The sequence below is a fragment of the Saccopteryx leptura genome, chromosome 13 (assembly GCF_036850995.1).
Source record: "Saccopteryx leptura isolate mSacLep1 chromosome 13, mSacLep1_pri_phased_curated, whole genome shotgun sequence".
NCBI lineage: Eukaryota > Metazoa > Chordata > Mammalia > Chiroptera > Emballonuridae > Saccopteryx > Saccopteryx leptura.
Window position 1 is genome coordinate 24056034 of NC_089515.1, and position 17194 is coordinate 24073227.

A 17194-nucleotide genomic window follows, 5' to 3' on the forward strand; every position below is an offset into this window, starting at 1 on the left:
GGGGCTATGCTCTGCCCACCAGGGGGCGATGCTCTGCCCCTCTGGGGCGTCGCTCTGCCGCGACCAGAGCCACTCTGGCACCTGGGGCAGAGGCCAAGGAGCCATCCCCAGTGCTCGGGCCATCTTTGCTCCAATGGAGCCTTGGCTGCGAGAGGGGAAGAGAGAGACAGAGAGGAAGGAGAGGAGGAGGGGTGGAGAAGCAAATGGGCGCTTCTCCTATGTGCCCTGGCCAGTAATCGAACCCGGGTCCCCCACACGCCAGGCCGACGCTCTACCGCTGAGCCAACCGGCCAGGGTCTAGGTAGGGCTTTTTAACGCCACTTCACACATGAGGCACTGATTCGGAGAGGCTGGATCATCGGGCCCCAGTGGGCTAAGGGGTGATGTCACCAGATGGCTTTCCTCTCAGGTGCCCATGTTCCCCAACTGTCCTGTCTAGGGCCTGCCTCTGTCCTGTCTCAACGTGTGGCCTCCACAATGGGGTACAGGGCTGAGCTGAGGCTAACGGAGTGTCCAGAGACCCCCGAGATCTAAAGGTGGCGGCCTGCTCCCCAGACGCTGCTGACCCCTTCTGGCTGGGCCAGGAGCCTGCCAGGGCCGGCGTGGGATCCTGACCACCGACTGCCAGGAGTCAGCCCTCCCACTCCTGCTCCCCCGGGGACCCCGTGAAGGAGAAGCCCTCAGCTTTTCCTGAGCCTGCAACAACTGAACAGTCTCAGTGAAGGGAAAGGATAAAAACGGTACTTGAAACAAAATAACATAAAGGAATTGATAAACAACCTCAAATTCCTTTTATCCTAACAGGATTACTCAGAGGGTGCTGCAGAAAAAGCAGCGCTTAAATAGAGTCCTCCAGCAAGTTTTCACTGCCGGGCGCGAGGTCCGGTGTGGCGGGTCCACAGCCGCCGTGGCGGTCGAGTCAGCCCACCCCTAGTCCTCCTGCACGGAGCTCCTGGCCTCCACGTAGTCCAGGGCCTTGGCCTTCACCGCCTGCACCTCCTTCTCAGTGCCGTGCTGCTTCTCAAAGTCCAGGTAGCGCTTGAAAAAGAATTTCATCCGCTTGGGGGCCAGACTCAGGTGAATGACCCGCTCAAAGATGTCCCTGTGAGGGAGACAGGGAGCATTTGCGTCTTGGTCCCCAGCCCCTACTTGCTCTCAGGCTCTGCAGCAAGCCCTCTGCTCTCCAGCAAGCCACTCCTTTGTTTTTACTGCCATTAGAAACTCCCAGCATGACCACTGGGGGAGATAACGCCACCCTTACTTCCCAGGTGAGCGGATGGACACCCACCAGGTGAGCGGATGGACACCCAGAGATGTCCAAGGGCTTACTGGCCTGAAGTCACACAGGGCATCAGAACCAAGCTACTGGGATGGGACACACATGAGGCATGCACCCGTGAGCAAAGCTCTGCTTAAACTCACTGATGGGATCAGGCGAGGCACTACTCTTTCTGGGCCTCAGTCTACCCAGCTCTAACCCGACCTGCCTGGGGATGCTGGTGGACAACGGCAAGATTATGCCGAGAACACACTCTACGTCCGAGTCAGGCAGCGTTGATTATGAGGGAAACCCGAGTCTCCTCACCGCCAGGCCAGCGGCCAGCCTATCTCCCAGCCAAGGTCCCCGACCCTGACCCGAGTCTGGCCCGAGGCAGGAAATGGGAATGCCGCAGGACCCGAGGTGTCATGTCAAAGCTGTTTTCCCAGATGGAGTAAGACAACGGGGATACTGGGAGCTGCTGTGGTTGCTGGAAGCCATCGCTTGGCCCAGGTCCCCGCACCCCCACCGAGAATTCGGCCTGGTCCGTCTTCCCCTCTCACCGGACTTCCTTCTGGCTGCCATGCTTGATGGTCATGTCGATGTAGACTGACCAGACATCTGTGCGCTTTGGGTAGGTGCTCAGTGTATTCTCGAACATGGCTTTGGCCCGCTCTGCGTCCCCCAGCTGGAACTCGAGCTGGGCAAACTTGGAGATCACATCCACATCTGCAGGGAGAGGACAGCTCAGACACACACAGCAGAAGACTGCTCACCACAATGTGCTCCAGGTCTGAGTCTGACTCCTGACTCCCTGCTCGTGGTCCCAAGACACAGGTGATGATGACAAGAGGGACGGTGGGGTAGATTTAGGGCCAAATATACAGATGGGCACTGATCTATGACTCCCACAGCAGACACCCTACTCTCTGGGGGCAGGGGCAACAGAATTAGTGCTAACTGCTTTTTGTTTCTCCCTCCTCAGAGATAAGGACCTGAAGTGAAATACGCACTATGTTCATGAGCAGGTAGCTATGTAACCTCCACAAGGCTCCTACCACCAGCCTCAGATGAGGGGACCCAGACCCCATGCCCAGATATGAGTCTCATGTTCAGGAACTGGGCAGACGGTGGGACTAAGCACTCACGCTCCCGTTTAGGCAGGCACTCCAGGGCTCGCTGCATCACACGGTGACTGGCCCCAGCCTGGCCCCTCCTCAGAAGAAAGGCGCCATATTTGATCCAGACAGCCTTCTCCTGACGGAAACGCTTCAACATCCGATTGTAGAGTTCACTGGCTTCCTATAGAGACAAGGCAAGCTAAGGAAAGTGCAACAGAGGGGACAACAGACAGGCAGCTCCGCTGGGAGAAACCACCCGGGCTCACTGACTGATCATGCACAGGCCCAGTTCTAGTGGGGGGGGGGGTCACAGAGATGAGGCCCACATGATGGGGAGTCTCCCTACCAACCCTGTGCCCCCATGCAGCCAAAGACCAGAACTGGACCCAGAACACGGGGATTCTGCCCTGAGACGTCCCTGCTGCCTCTGTGACCCCAGGGAGTCTGTTTCTGAGTGGCTGGGGACCCTGCGGCAGGCCAGACTCCTACCTGGAATTTCCCTGACTTGGTGTAGACGTCGGCCAGCTGGAGAAAGACCTTGAGTGGATCATTGTACTGCACGGCCTGCTCGAAGACCTTGGTCAGTGACTCCTGAGAGCCGTACATGTTCTCCAGGTTCAGCAGAGCCACCCACACGTTCAGCTTCTCCTGCTCCTCTCTGGAGGGAGAGCAGTGGGCACATGAGCTCCCCTGTCCCAGCCCAAAGAGCCCCCCTCCGGGGACATCGAGGGGAGCAGCCTCCTCCTCCTCGGCTCCCTCCGTGCCCTTGGTTCCTGCCGCGTCAGGTGCAGGCAGAGAGGCCCTGTCCCAGCGCAGCTCACATGGCACAGGAACCCCAACCCAAACTGCTGGGTCCGGGGCTCCCAGACAGAGGCTCTACCTGGCTCTATCTCCAAGTCCAGGAAGGAAACCTACCAAATCGCAAACTAGCCTGAGGTTTGACTTGGAAGGAGCAGAACCTCTAGTCTGATTCTCTCCCCAAACTGAGAGAATGAAGGACTGCCATTCCTTTCACTAGCCCTCAGGAAACTAACTTCTCTCTGCCTGCAAATGACCCCTACAGGGCTAGCCCCCAGGTCCGTGAAAGCTGTGTTCCCTGTTCTACTTCTGTTTCAAGTCGGGCCCTTATTTAAGTCAGGGACTCCTGTAAATGTTATCCTTAGCGGTGTCAGTGAAGTGGAGAATAAAATATAAATGGACAGATCTATTTCACAGAGGGCACACCTATGAGAGCACCTGGGAACTTCTGGGAGCCCCTGGTGGCAGCCACTCCAACTGCCATCGGTCTGCCGAAGAAGAAATGACCCACGGATGGCTATTCCCGCAAACTGGGGAGATGTGGCTCTTCCTATCAGAAGGCCTCTCTCTGATACAGGGGGGACAAAGCCCAGACCTGAAGGAGATGGTCTTGAGAGCCCTCTCGGCCACGGCCCGGGCCTTCTCGATCTCTGTGGCCTGCAGGTGGAAGGCCATGTACTGCAGCCAGAGAATGGAGCTGTTGGGAGAACTCAGCACCAGCCGGTCAAAGTCATCCGCTGACTCCGGCTGTCGTGCAGGGTCCATCAGCGCCTCCTCAGTGCGGCACAGCTCTCTCTCTGCCCTCTGCTTCTCCAACTCCCTCTCCTTCCTGCTTTTCTTCTTCTGCTATGACAGGCAAAAATAAAGTGAGTAACCAGCTCCTCAGAACCTGGGCACGTCTGTGATAGAAGCCAAGAGTTGGCAGGGCTGCCCATGGCTCTATAAATACTCCTGGGCCTGAGAGCACCCCAGCCTTCCGGGAGATACCCACAGCCAGGACAGGGCCCAGGAGACTGGCACCAAGGCATCCCTACAAAGAGGACAAGCGCTGCAAGATACGACACCGTGGCTTGCTGTGGCTTCTCGTCCTCGCTATCGGAGCTCTCTTCTCGAGGTGGCAAGGCTGGGGTCAGGGAGTCCAGCCCCACGTCCCAAACGAAGCTGGAAGACAGCTGCAGCCGGGGCACTTCTGCTGGCCTGGTCTGCTTCTCCTGGAAGACCGCGGGGGTGAGGAAAGCACTCCTCCGCTGCTCCACCCCAGCCCCTCCCGCCTGGAGGACTGGGGTTCCCTCCATGCTCAGCGAACTCTCCCCTCCTCCCAGGGCCAGACACGCCCCAGTCTACCAGGGAAAGCTTAGAGACAAAAACTTTCTTTGTGGCCCTGGCCGGTTGGCTCAGTGGTAGAACGTCGGCATGGTGTACAGGAGTCCCGGGTTTGATTCCCAGCCAGGGCACACAGGAGAAGCGCCCATCTGTTTCTCCACCCCTCCCCCTCTCCTTCCTCTCTGTCTCTCTCTTCCCCTGCAGCAGCCGAGGCTCCATTGGAGCGAAGTTTGCTGGGGAGCTGAGGATGGCTGTGTGGCCTCTGCCTCAGGCGCTAGAATGGCTCTGGTTGCTACAGAGCAACGCCCCAGATGGGCAGAGCATCGCCCCCTGGTGGGCATGCCGGGTGGATCCCAGTCGGGCGCATGGGGGAGTCTGTCTGACTGCCTCCCCGTTTCCAACCTCAGAAAAATATAAAAAAAAAATTAAAAAAACCCAAAAAACTTTCTTTGTAAATCATTTCACTTATATAACAAATTTTATATATATATATATAAGTTATACACACACACACACAAAATAACACATGTATTAAATAACAGTTAAGCTAGGACAGAGATGACAATCATTTTGAGGATGGTAGGGACGCGGTGCGTAGTCTGGGAAGCCCTCCCACACCCAGCCCTCGGTTCAAGTAGCATTGTTCTGATTTTTCAGAGGGGAGTTCAGGCTCAGGAACGCTAAGCCTCCTTTTTACCTGCCCATCCCACTAATTTATTCAGTTTCACTCAATATAATTAGAATTTAACCTGCTTACAATTTATCTTACGCAGCCCACTCTCCAGGAAAGACAGGGTCCCTGTCCTTAGGAGCTGACACCCAACTGGGGAAAGTGCAGCCCCGCGGTCCCCTGCCTTACAGGAACGGGAAAGAGGGTGGTGCCAAAAGGAGCCAGCTCCTGGCAGGGGTCAGGGACTCCCCTCCCCAGAGCACCCCCCCAGTGTTCAGTGCTGTCCTCACCTTGGCCACCACACTCTTCTCCTCCATCTCCTCCTCTCCTTCCCGGTAATACACTTCAACTCCGCTATCGTCCTCCTCCACTGGAGCGGCTTCCTTCTGCTTCTTGTTTCCCCGATCCTGGGAAGACACGTGGGGAGGTGCTGGGCCACCCTTCTTGCCCAGGAGCACCCTAAGCTGCCCTCCCTCCGCCCCTCCAAACTCACACTGTTGTGTCCCAGAGAAGGCGAGACAGCTGCCAGGCTGGCTCTGAAACGCTCTCCTTCCCAGAGAGGGGAGGCACCCCCTGGGGACATACCTGCTCGCTCCCAGACTCTGGGCGTGGCCGCTTGCCCTGCTTCTTCCCTGGTGGCTTCTGGGGCTCTTTCTTCCCTCGGCTGGGAAGCTGTGCCTCCTCCGGACCCTTCCGGTTCCTCTTCTCCTCCTCTTGTCTTTTGCTGGCTCTCCCTTCTGCTTCTATCCGCCTCTCCTCTTGCTCTAGAAGTGGCAGGCCTAGGGAGGCAGGAAACACGTCCGGCTTCCCCGTGTCGCCCGGAAGGAACGACAACTCTACCAGTTTCTTCTGGTGCTTCACCCTGCGACGGGAGAGAGGGTGGGTGAAGACAGCAAAGAGTACAGCAAAGGGACACAGCAGGCAGGCCAGGCCTTCCTCTCGTGGACCGACAGTTTCCTGGGCCCCGCCCCACCCGCCCTGGAATCCTTCAGTGTGCTTAGGAATGACTGCACCTTCCCCAGGCTTAGTAGTGAAACACAGGGGGCAGCTGTGATGTTCCTCTACTTTGTCCCCAACAACAGGTGCCTATGCAGAGAAGTGTCTCCACACCTGCTTTTAAGATCTGAGGTTGAAGATTCCAAACAAAGGGGCTTCATTCATCAGAACACTCACACTCTCCACTACTCAGGCCATTCTATTCAAGTTTACCTCCAAATCTCCTCCCTGGGCTCCCGGAGAAAGGGGCGGAGGGGGCGAGGAGGGAAGAAGGCACCCACCTTAGGACCTTGGCTGTGAGCAGCTTCCCTTCGGGGAGGTGGCTGTTATAAAGGGCTTTCTTGGACGTCTTGTACTGGGAGACATGTGGGTGCCGGGCCAAACCCACAACTGAGGGGCCAAGGCTGACAGAAGACAGAGGGGGGCCGCCTTTGGTCACAAGTACAACAGAGTCCCAGCCAAGCCCATTGTTTCCACCTTCCCGGGGATCCAAGTTGTGACCAGGATTTACAACAGAGATAAGCTCCTGGCATTCAAAAGTATAAAGAGGGCCTGCTTTGTAAACTGGAGAAATTGTCAAGTACAATGGAAATGTGACTGCAGGACAATTTCACCCCACCCCAGAGCATCACAACGTGTAACTCACAAGCTGCTAGAAAGACAAAGGTGAAGAAACAGAAGAGCAGGGAGGCTATAACATCCGATGGTTGTGAATATTCCAGGACTTCACACAACACTTACAAATCACGATCACAAGCTAAGTCAAAATCCAAACATATTTAAAACCGAAAATGGACAGGCCATATTAATTGTCCAAAACACCAAATAAGGGTAATTCAAAACGTTTTTTTAAAGCAAAAACAACTTGGAAGTGAAAAAACTGGTGGAAACTGACACCCTCCTTCCTTCACAGTCCCTTCAGAGAAGGTAACTGAGGACAGTGCAGCCTCGGGCAGGCCCGCAGGGACCCAGGCTGGCCCAGGTCCCCAGGCTCCACCCACTCACCCTAGGAGCACACCCTGTGACTGGACAGACTCCACATAGCCCCTCAGGAGCTGCCCCTCCTGCACGTCCTGGATGGAGTTAACCTCAGGATCTGGTATTTTGTTTTTGGTCTCTGGGTTTGTCCTAAAGGAATAAAAGGCTTACATGTAAATGTAAACACCTATGATCCAACTCCCCCCACTTCCCCTCCAGTCCACTTGGGATACAAACTTTTTTTTTTTAATTTAGAAAATTAACTTTAACAGGGTGACATTGATCAATAAGAGTACATAGGTCTCAGGTAAACATTACTATAGCATTTATATTGTATATCCATCACCCAAAATCAAATCATTTTCCGTCACCTTATATCCATCCCTCTTTACACCCTTCCCCCACCCACTGGGATACAAACTTTATATGCAAGAACATGACTCTGGACCTGCCAGTAAGATACAGAGCAGTGCTTTGCAACTTTTTTCATCTCATGGCACACATAAACCAATTACCAAAATTCTGCAGCACACCAAAATATATTTGCTGATCTGGCAAAAAAAACATGTATAATTTTGCTTCATTCACACTGGACGGCTATTGTTGTATTGGCAGTTATCATTTTTTTATTTGACAATTTAAGGGAAAAAGAGGTAAGTGCCTGACTTAAATACAGGTATTGCATGTTTTAAAAATTCCTGTGGCACAGCAGTTGAAAATTGCTGGTACAGAGCGCAGCCCTACGCTGTCCTGAAGCCCTGTCACCGGGGACACTGTCTTTGAGTTGGCTATGCAAAAACAGAGAGAGGCTGACCAAGCCTCAAACCTAAAGCCCTGACCTTATCAACATCCATTTCTAACCATGGACCAAGCAGACCTTGAGCCAATCCACTTCACGACACTCTCACCCCTGCTGTGGAACAGGGCTGCCATCTGGCCACTTTGAATGCCCACATTTGGATGCCTGAACCTTTCCCTGGGGAACAAGAGCCTAGCAGACAGGTTCTTTCAGAAATCCAAATGTCCTCAGCTTTTCTGGATACAAACAGGGTCAGGTATAAAGTGACAAGCAGAGAAGAAAGGTGGAAAGGCCAAAGGCTGTGTCAGACCCACGGAACCTCTCCTCAGACCTACACGGTTCTCCCGCTCTTGTCCCGGGGACACAGACACCTACCTGGATGATCGGAGTGACAAAGTCAACACATCACTTGCAGCAGACAGGACATAACACCTGCGTGGGCGCAAAAAAGGAAATACTGACATTTCAGCATCTCAGGAGACAGCCAAGGGCCTCAGTTTCCTCTCTGCATGGCTGACCAACAGGCAAGAGAAAGAGACACGAGACCTGGGCTCTCTCTGCCCTTCATTCTTTTTTTCTTTTTTTTTTTCTTTTTCTGAAGCTGGAAACGAGAGAGACAGTCAGACAGACTCCCGCATGCGCCCGACCGGGAAGGACCCGGCACGCCCACCGGCGGCGACGCTCTGCCCACCAGGGGGCGATGCTCTGCCCCTCCGGGGGCGTCGCTCTGCCGCAACCAGAGCCATTCCAGTGCCTGGGGCAGAGGCCAAGGATCCATCCCCAGCGCCCGGGCCATCTTTGCTCCAATGGAGCCTTGGCTGTAGGAGGGGAAGAGAGAGACAGAGAGGAAGGAGGGGGGGTGGAGAAGCAAATGGGTGCTCCTCCTATGTGCCCTGGCCGGGAATCGAACCCGGGTCCCCCGCACGCCAGGCCGACGCTCTACCGCTGAGCCAACCGGCCAGAGCCTCTGCCCTTCATTCTGTTGCAAACCTGCTGAGGGACTCGGGACAAGTCCCATCAATTCTCTGAGCCTCAGTTTACTAGTCTGTTAGGTAAAAATTAACGCTACCTGCTCCTTTACTCAAGGAGGTGCTGGGAGAAGAAAATGGGAAAACAAAAGCCCTCTGGCAGACGTAGAGTCACATAGTCTTTAGGAAATAAGATCAGCCCGCAACAGGTCCTGGGAGCCTGTGATCTCAGTGAGACAGTAACCACGAGACACCATGACCAGGGGACGACTAGGTACTACTGCGGACTCAAGGCAGCCAAGCAGTGAGGTCCGAGCTCAGGAGACTTCCAGGAGGTAAGCAGGGTTTGCTCTCTGGTTGGGTTTCCAAACTTATTTCATATAAAATGGCAATTAGTAGCCCAAAGTCACAAAGTATAGACTCTTAGCACTAGCATGGATCTCAGAAACAGCACAGCCCAAATCTTCCTCACAACAGGCATCAGCCTTCTACAACACGGCATCATAACCCCCAAGGCAGGAAAAGTCCTGCAGGGGTCGCCTAATTTATTACCCACCTCTGATGGAGAAAGGAATTATAACTAAACATTACTAAATGAATCTGTTTAGGTTTGGCTATAAATAGATCTATTTAAAATAAATATTTTATCAAAACTCACACCTGCATTTTGTAAGGCTCAAAAGACAAAAAAGCAGAGATGACCCTGGATTTCTCTCCGACTGCGTTGTTCCTCTGCCCAGGCCCTGTGTGTTTTGTGCTGTTTAGCTCTGATTGGTGGCTGGGCATCCAGGCAGGTGCTGGTGGCAGGGACGCTTGAGATGGGAAACAGTAAGTTACCACTTCACAGTCTCTGCCTCCTGAAGGCGCCCACCCTGCTGTTAGCTTACTCTGTCCTCAGGAAAGTCTTCACTGTCTCAAGCTGAAATCTGCCTCTGCAATGCTAGTTTACTCAGGCTATAAAATGGTTTTAAAACTCTGGGGTTATTTCTTGTGCATGTAAGAGGTTCATAAATAAATCAACCCTTAACAGCAAAGAGTTACTATCCTTTTACAGAGAGCACCTACAGATCAGGTGTTTTCTGGTTTTTTTTTGTGTGTGTTTTTTGTTTTTGTTTTTTTTATTAAAAGGATGAATGTTTCAGTATGAAAACAAGCACGCGACATGGACAAGCGAAGCACAGAACAAATGCAGACAGCCAATAAATATCAAAAATCACCACTCAAACATAAGAAGTGTAAATTAAATGGGAGATCAATTTTTTTCTATTCAATATCTAAGATTAAAAATTAAGTGTTGAGCTTGACCAGCAGATGGTATAATGGATAGAGCGTCAACCTGGGATGCTGAGGACCCAGGTTCAAAACCCAGAGGTCGCCGGCTTGAGCGTGGGCTCACCAGCTTGAGTGCAGGGTCGCTGGCTTGAAGCCCAAGGTCACTGGCTCAAGCAAGGGGTCACTGGCTCAGCTGTGGCCCCTCCAGTCAAGAAACATATGAGAAAGCAATCCATGAACAAGTAAAGTGATGCAACCATATGTTGATGCCTCTCATCTCTCTCCCTTTCTATCGGTCTGTCCCTCTCTCTCTCCCTAAAAATAAAAAAATATTAAATGTTGGTAGAGGTAAGAGAAATGAACTATCATATTTAGTATCAATAGGGATACCAATTAACACAGTCCCTTTAAAGCGCAATTTGGCAATAAGTATAACATCATTTGGCCATTTTACTTCTAGGGATGTATTTCACAGATATACTTATACCAGCATCGGAACACATACGCAAAGATACACACTCCAACATCATTGTCCACCAGCAGGAAACTTTTTGAATAAATTGTCATTTAAAAAGGCACATAACAATACTAAAAAAATGTTAAAAGTAAGGTGAAAGAACAAGGTTGATTTAGATATATTAGCATGGGAAAAGAAAAAGATCCATGATAAACTGCTATGAGAAAAAAGAAGTTGCAGAACATAAAACAAAATTCTATTCTATAAAGGGAAATTATACCCATATGTGTTAAAGCTCTTTTAAAAAAGTTTATATTTGTTGATTTGAGAGAATGGAAGGGGGAGGGAAAGAGAGAACCACTGCTTTGTTGTTGCATGTCCCACTTACTTATGTATTCATTGGCTGACTCCTGTATGTGTCCTGACCAGGCCTGAAGCCATACATAACCTTGGTATATTGGGACAACACTCTAACCAACTGAGCTACCCGGCCAGGGATGTATTAAAGTCTTGAAAGATAGAAAACAAAGTGTATAATGGCCAAAAGTTGTAGAGAAAATGAGAAATCATAGATGTTTCCATTTTCTATACTACTTTTTTTTCTGATACATAATCCCGTATTACCTCTATAATTAAAAGGGAAAAAAAACCATAATCCCACAAGTAGCTGAAAAGAGAAAGAAAACAGTGCCTACCTGACAATCTGCTGGGGGGTGAAGTCTTCCAGGGGCGTCTCCGAGTAGGAGTCACTCACATGAAATACACTGACTGTTCCAATCCTCCCAGAGGGGAAGGAGACCGTCAGCCCCTTCCTGGGAGTCACCTTCACCACTCGGCCCATGGCCACTTCCCCCTTTTCAAGCCTGTGAGGACCTGGTAGGAGAAGGAACCTGATTCAGGGAAGAGTAAGTGAGCCGAGAAAGAAGCTGGAATGCTGACCGACACAGGCTGCGGAGGGTGGGAGCTGCCCAGACTTGGGGTATCTACACTGAATGGACCAGAACAATCATGAAGACCCAGAGTACCATGCCATGCAGTCAAGTATCCAGGGCCATGTGGTGGACAACCCTTTCTGAGACGTACAAAAACCAAGTACGTAGGTAAAGCTGACGACAGTGGTGGGGTGACACAGGCCAGGGAATAAAGCTCCAAGAGGAAAATGGTTCCAAGAAAGCACCAAGCACACAAGTCTTTCTGACGACTCAAATACCGAAGGCACTCTTCGATCTGGACAATAGCCGAAGACCACTTCCCACTCCTTTCCACCCTCTCCCTTCCCGACCGGGGACACTTCATCACACCTATGAGTGACAGACACAAGAAGGCCTTGGAGGAAGTTGGGCCAACCACGGTGGCCTTCAGGGCCTGGCCAATCTGGAACTTCTTATCTGGATGTTTCAGAACCTGGAAGGACAAGAAAACTCCTCTGATGTTTAAAGAAAGGTCTATCATTTATCCAAACCGCGTAGCATTTAAATCTCCATAGCAAGTATCTCCCAAACCAGCCCTTACACACAGCAGACGTGGAGCCGTGCTCAGGGAGCCTGGCTCTCCTCTCCAGGGACCTCGAGCACACTGACCTTGAAGCTAAGAGAAGTGAGCAACAGGGGAATTCTTCCCCGGATGTCTGGAGCCATCTCCACCTCAAGCCATTTCTTAATCACATTGTACTGAGGAAAAAAAAACAAAAAACCAGGAGAAATAGAATGAGACACGAGCATTTCTTCTTTTCTCTTCATTAAAACACAGCCTCTTGCCTGACCAGGAGGTGGCGCAGTGGATAGAGCGTCGTCGGACTGGGAAGCAGAGGACCCAGGTTCGAGACCCCAAGGATGCCAGCTTGAGCGCGGGCTCATCTGGTTTGAGGAAAGCTCACCAGCTTGGACCCAAGGTCACTGGCTCGAGCAAGGGGTTACTCGGTCTGCTGAAGGCACCGTGGTCAAGGCACATATGAGAAAGTAATCAATGAACAACTAATGTGTCCCAATGCACAACAAAAAACTAATGATTGATGCTTCTCATCTCTCTGTTCCTATCTGTCTGTCCCTGTCTATCCCTCTCTCTGACTCTCTCTCTCTGTTTGTGTAAAAAAACAACAACAAAAACAAAAAACAAAAAACACAGCCACTTCTAAATTCACAGGATAAAAACGACCCTAATCCTATATTTTTCCAAAGGACAGGAATCCACCCCTACATCCTAATGCTCTTGCCCAACGTCCACTTCTCACAGGCTTCGCTCAGAGTCTAGCTCAGAGCCTTTGCTAGCCCAGCCGGAAGTGCATTTCTTTTGGTGCTCAACTATTTAGAAGACAAAAGAGACCTTAGAGAGGCTCTCAAGCAGCAGGGCCAGTCGGGCCAATCCCCTGACCCCTGCAGCCTCCACCAGCTCAGCTGTGCCCATTGACTGTTAATCGGCTGCAGGGACCAACATCTTATCTCTGTCAATTTAGATGTTGACCTTTCACTGTTTACACAGCCTCCTACCCTAAACACACATCCTAATTTTTAAGTAAATTGAACAGAAAATCTATTGAGCAGCCACTATGCTCATGGCATGATAGTGATAAATAAAAGCCAGGCCCTGCCTTCAAGGAGATGACAGTCTACATCGAATAAGTCAAGTGAGTATGCAAATAGCTAGAGCAGCAGCAACATGGAGGAAATACAATATGCTATGGGAAAATATAGAAGAATTAGTAATAAGGGGGGATTATCTGTGCTGAACCCTGAATGTTTGTAGGCAATAGGAAGAGAGGACACTCCAGGCACAGATCAAAAGAAGAAAACAGGAGGTTTTCAGTATGACTGGTACACCAGACTTGTGAGATCAGATTATAAAGAGCATTAAATACCTCTCTAAGGCATCTGGGTTTCTACACATCTATAGACAGCAGGAAATTAAAGGAACCAAGCCGCAGTGACATGGTCAGACAGATGCTTATGGAAGAAGAATCTGACAGCAATGAAGGAGTTATTCTTCAAGATCAAGCCCAGGCCAATTAGCATAATTCTCACTGATCTCTTCCCTTTTCCGAACTCCCATCCCACTTGGAGTTAGAAGACACAGTCTGGCACCCAATATGGTTTTGCACTGCATCTGAACTCTACGAAAGGCAAGAATCTAAAATCCAATACGGCATTTATTTTAAGTTTTGCTCTATCATGTCTTTTTCTCCCCATGCTGTATAATTAATCTATAAACATGTTGAATTGTGAATTGCTTGCTAGCTGTTTCGTAAATTATAAATCTAGCTCTCTGATCAGACCAGAAAGCTTTCTAGGAGTGAGGCCTTATATTGTCTCCCCAAACCATCATGGCAGCAAACACAGAATCAAAGCCCAGTGCTAAGGGCCCTTGTCTCCAGCTTCTCCTTTCCTTCTGAGGAAAGGATGGCATCTCATTGCGAGACATGTATCACTCACCTTCTTAAAGAAGCAAGTCACGGTCTGACCAGCCTGGTAATGTTTAATCTTCTCCAAAGGGCTAACAGAGTGAGTGTCGAGAGCAGTGTGGCCATCCTTCTCCAGCTCACTGTTTGCAGGAAGGCAATGGTGAGAGTAACCAAACTCTGGATAAGCCTCTGGCTTAAAACCCCCCTCTGTCCCAAGGGCCATGGACAGATTATATAGGACTCCCCAACTCATACACACCCTCCACACCCCCATTCCTCTCCCTAAAGGGGAAGGTTCACAACTCCTGCATGACAGCTCTTTTCCATTCACTTACCTAGGTATGAACAAGCTATAAGGTAGGTGGCCTACAATAACCTTTATAATTTCAAGAAACAAATTTATGTTACTTCCTTCATAATACTGTAGCTATTGCTTTACAGTTAGCAGAACTGCTGTCACAAATAATCTTTCATAGAATGTGACAACACTCTTATGTGTGAATTAGGCAGGGTAGATATTATTAAACTCATTCTATACTATTGAGCCAGGGCTCTGACTCAAAACTCTAGGGCTCTGCCCCCTATGCTACCTTGCCATTATCACTTCCTTGACTCTATTTCTTAGAAAAGCAACAGAAGGATGTAGTCTGAAAGTTATCAGTCACAAATTACTTTAAAGAGTCAAAGAACTCCCAACCCTCTAACCCAGCCCAGCTAATGTTTCCATAGTTAGGATGAAAAAAAAATGCATTCTCTCAACAGCTGACATTGGAATGCGTGTTATGGGCTGAACTGTGTCTCCCTCCCACCCTTCAACATATGTTGAAGTACTAACACCCAGTAACTCAGAATGTGACTATATACGGAGACAGGGAATTTAATGAGGGAACTAAGTTAAAGTGAGGTCATTAAAGTAGGCCTTAATCCAACATGCCTAGTGCCTTTATCAGAGCTTAGGCTACACTCAGTAACACAACAAATAACCTGGTTAAAAAATAGGACCTGAATAGACATTTCCTCAAAGAAGATACATAAGTGGCCAATAAGCATATGAATAGGTCCTCAACACCACTAATCCTCAGGGAAATACAAATCAGAACCACAGTGAAGTATCACCTCACATTTGTAAGGATGGCCATTATCAAACACAGAAAATTTGAAAAAAAAGAAGAGTGTTGGTGAGGATATGGTAAAAAGGGAACCTTCCCTTGGACACTGCTAACAGGCCTGTAAAACAGAGCCACTGCTATAGAAAACAGTATGGAGGTTCCTCAAAAAATTACAAATATAACCACCATACGACCCAGCACTCCTGCTTCAGGCAGACATCCAGAAGTACTGAAAAGAGGATTTCAATGTAATGTACAGCATCGGGAATGTAGTCAATAGTATTATAACACCTCAGTATGACAACAGATGGTAACTGGACTTATATTGTGATCGTGTTGTATGTGTAAAAATATCAAATCACTATGTTGTACACCTGAAACTAATATAATGATGTTGGTCAACTATAAGTCAGTAAAAATGTATATTAAAAAAAGGACAATAGAGCCCTGGCCAGTTGGCTCAGCGGTAGAGCGTAGGCCTGGCGTGCGGGGGACCCGGGTTCGATTCCTGGCCAGGGCACATAGGAGAAGCGCCCATTTGCTTCTCCACCCCCCTCCCCTCCTTCCTCTCTGTCTCTCTCTTCCCCTCCCGCAGCCAAGGCTCCATTGAAGCAAAGATGGCCCGGGCGCTGGGGATGGCTCCTTGGCCTATGCCCCAGGTGCTAGAGTGGCTCTGGTCGCGGCAGAGTGATGCCCCAGAGGGGCAAAGCATCGCCCCCTGGTGGGCAGAGCGTCACCCCTGGTGGGGGGGCGTGCCAGGTGGATCCCGGTCGGGCGCATGCGGGAGTCTGTCTGACTGTCTCTCCCCGTTTCCAGCTTCAGAAAGAAAAAAAAAAAAAAAAAAGGACAATAGGATCTCAAAGAGGCATCTGTGCACTCATATTCACAGCAAGCAGCTAAGATGTGGAAGCAACCTGAATGTCCATCAGTGGATGAATGGATAAACGTGGTATAGACATTACATGGAATATTCTCCAGCCTTAAAGAGAAGGAAATCCTTATGCTACAACATGATTGAACCTGGACAAGGTTATGCTAAGTGAAACTGGCCCCACTGGTCACAGAAGGGCTGAGCATGACCCCACTTACACCAGGCATCTACACTAGTCAAAGAAACAGTAAGGAGAATGATGGCCGCCAGAGGCAGATGGGGAGGGAGAAACAGTTGATCAATAGGTACAGAGTCTTGGCCACGCAAGATGACAAAGTTCAAAAGATCTGTTATACAACAATGAATATAGTTGACAATTCTGTTAATATACACTTAAAAACTGCTAAATTTGTATAACGTATTTTTATCACAATAAAACAAAAAAAGAGAGGAGATGGAAGACAGACACAGATATAAGGAAAGACCATGTGAACACAAAGGAAGGAGACTGCCTTCCACAATTCGAAGCGAGAGGCCTCAGACCAACAAACCCTGCTGACACCTTAATCTAAGAGTTTGAGCCATCAGAATAGTGAGAAAATAGGTATCTGTTAAGCCCAAAACACACACATACACAATAGGCATGTGTTACCCTTTTCCTTTTTCCAAAATGATTTACAACTGCCTCTCTCAATAATAACTGCAAAAAAAGAGAAGGGTTGGCCTAATTGAATTAATGCTAGGAGAAAGCTCCCTGACCAGCAGGAATCCCAGAGATACATTAGAAGACCCAATTACCTCCTGCCCCTACAAAGAGTAACTGAGAGGAAGCGTCTTACCTTGAGTGACCCCCAATAACCCTGAATCCAGCCTGCTCTACCACAGACGGCATTCTTTTTGTGCATGAGTTCTCCATATAGAAGTGTGGAATGAAAATATGACTGTATGCCTCAATAAGTCAACTCTTTCAATTAAATAAATGTTCTTCCTCCTGACTTCAAAATTTGTATTTAAAACACAAGGATTAGAGAAATATGGCCATAGTTCTACTATTACATTTATACTATGTTTCTTGGGGGCCTTGATTAAAATAAGTAACTATAAAACATAGGTGCAGGAGGAGGTGGAAGATGTGCTCGAGTTCATCTGTCCATCTTTCTGTTATTCTAACTACCATCTC

At 49.6% G+C, this 17194-nt stretch overlaps 1 protein-coding gene across 3 annotated transcripts in view; it reads right to left on the bottom strand.

The window, feature by feature from the left end:
- Positions 1-35: 35 nt before the first annotated feature.
- Positions 36-17194, bottom strand: part of LOC136384556 (protein RRP5 homolog) — a 44192-nt gene continuing 27033 nt past the window's right edge. Inside the window, exons 21-35 of one of the 3 annotated variants that reach the window (XM_066354867.1) lie at positions 14066-14174; positions 12221-12310; positions 11942-12044; positions 11336-11513; positions 8319-8375; positions 7172-7294; positions 6448-6570; positions 5756-6032; positions 5461-5577; positions 4242-4388; positions 3773-4020; positions 2869-3037; positions 2407-2560; positions 1822-1987; positions 36-1102 (exon numbers count right to left, since the gene is read on the bottom strand). In XM_066354867.1, the coding sequence (XP_066210964.1) occupies positions 931-1102; positions 1822-1987; positions 2407-2560; positions 2869-3037; positions 3773-4020; positions 4242-4388; positions 5461-5577; positions 5756-6032; positions 6448-6570; positions 7172-7294; positions 8319-8375; positions 11336-11513; positions 11942-12044; positions 12221-12310; positions 14066-14174 (2233 nt within the window). In that variant the 3' untranslated portion in view covers positions 36-930. Of the gene's footprint in view, positions 1103-1821; positions 1988-2406; positions 2561-2868; positions 3038-3772; positions 4024-4241; positions 4389-5460; positions 5578-5755; positions 6033-6447; positions 6571-7171; positions 7295-8318; positions 8376-11335; positions 11514-11941; positions 12045-12220; positions 12311-14065; positions 14175-17194 lie in introns of those variants that run through there. The other 2 variants (XM_066354866.1, XR_010747614.1) reach the window with 2 other exon arrangements.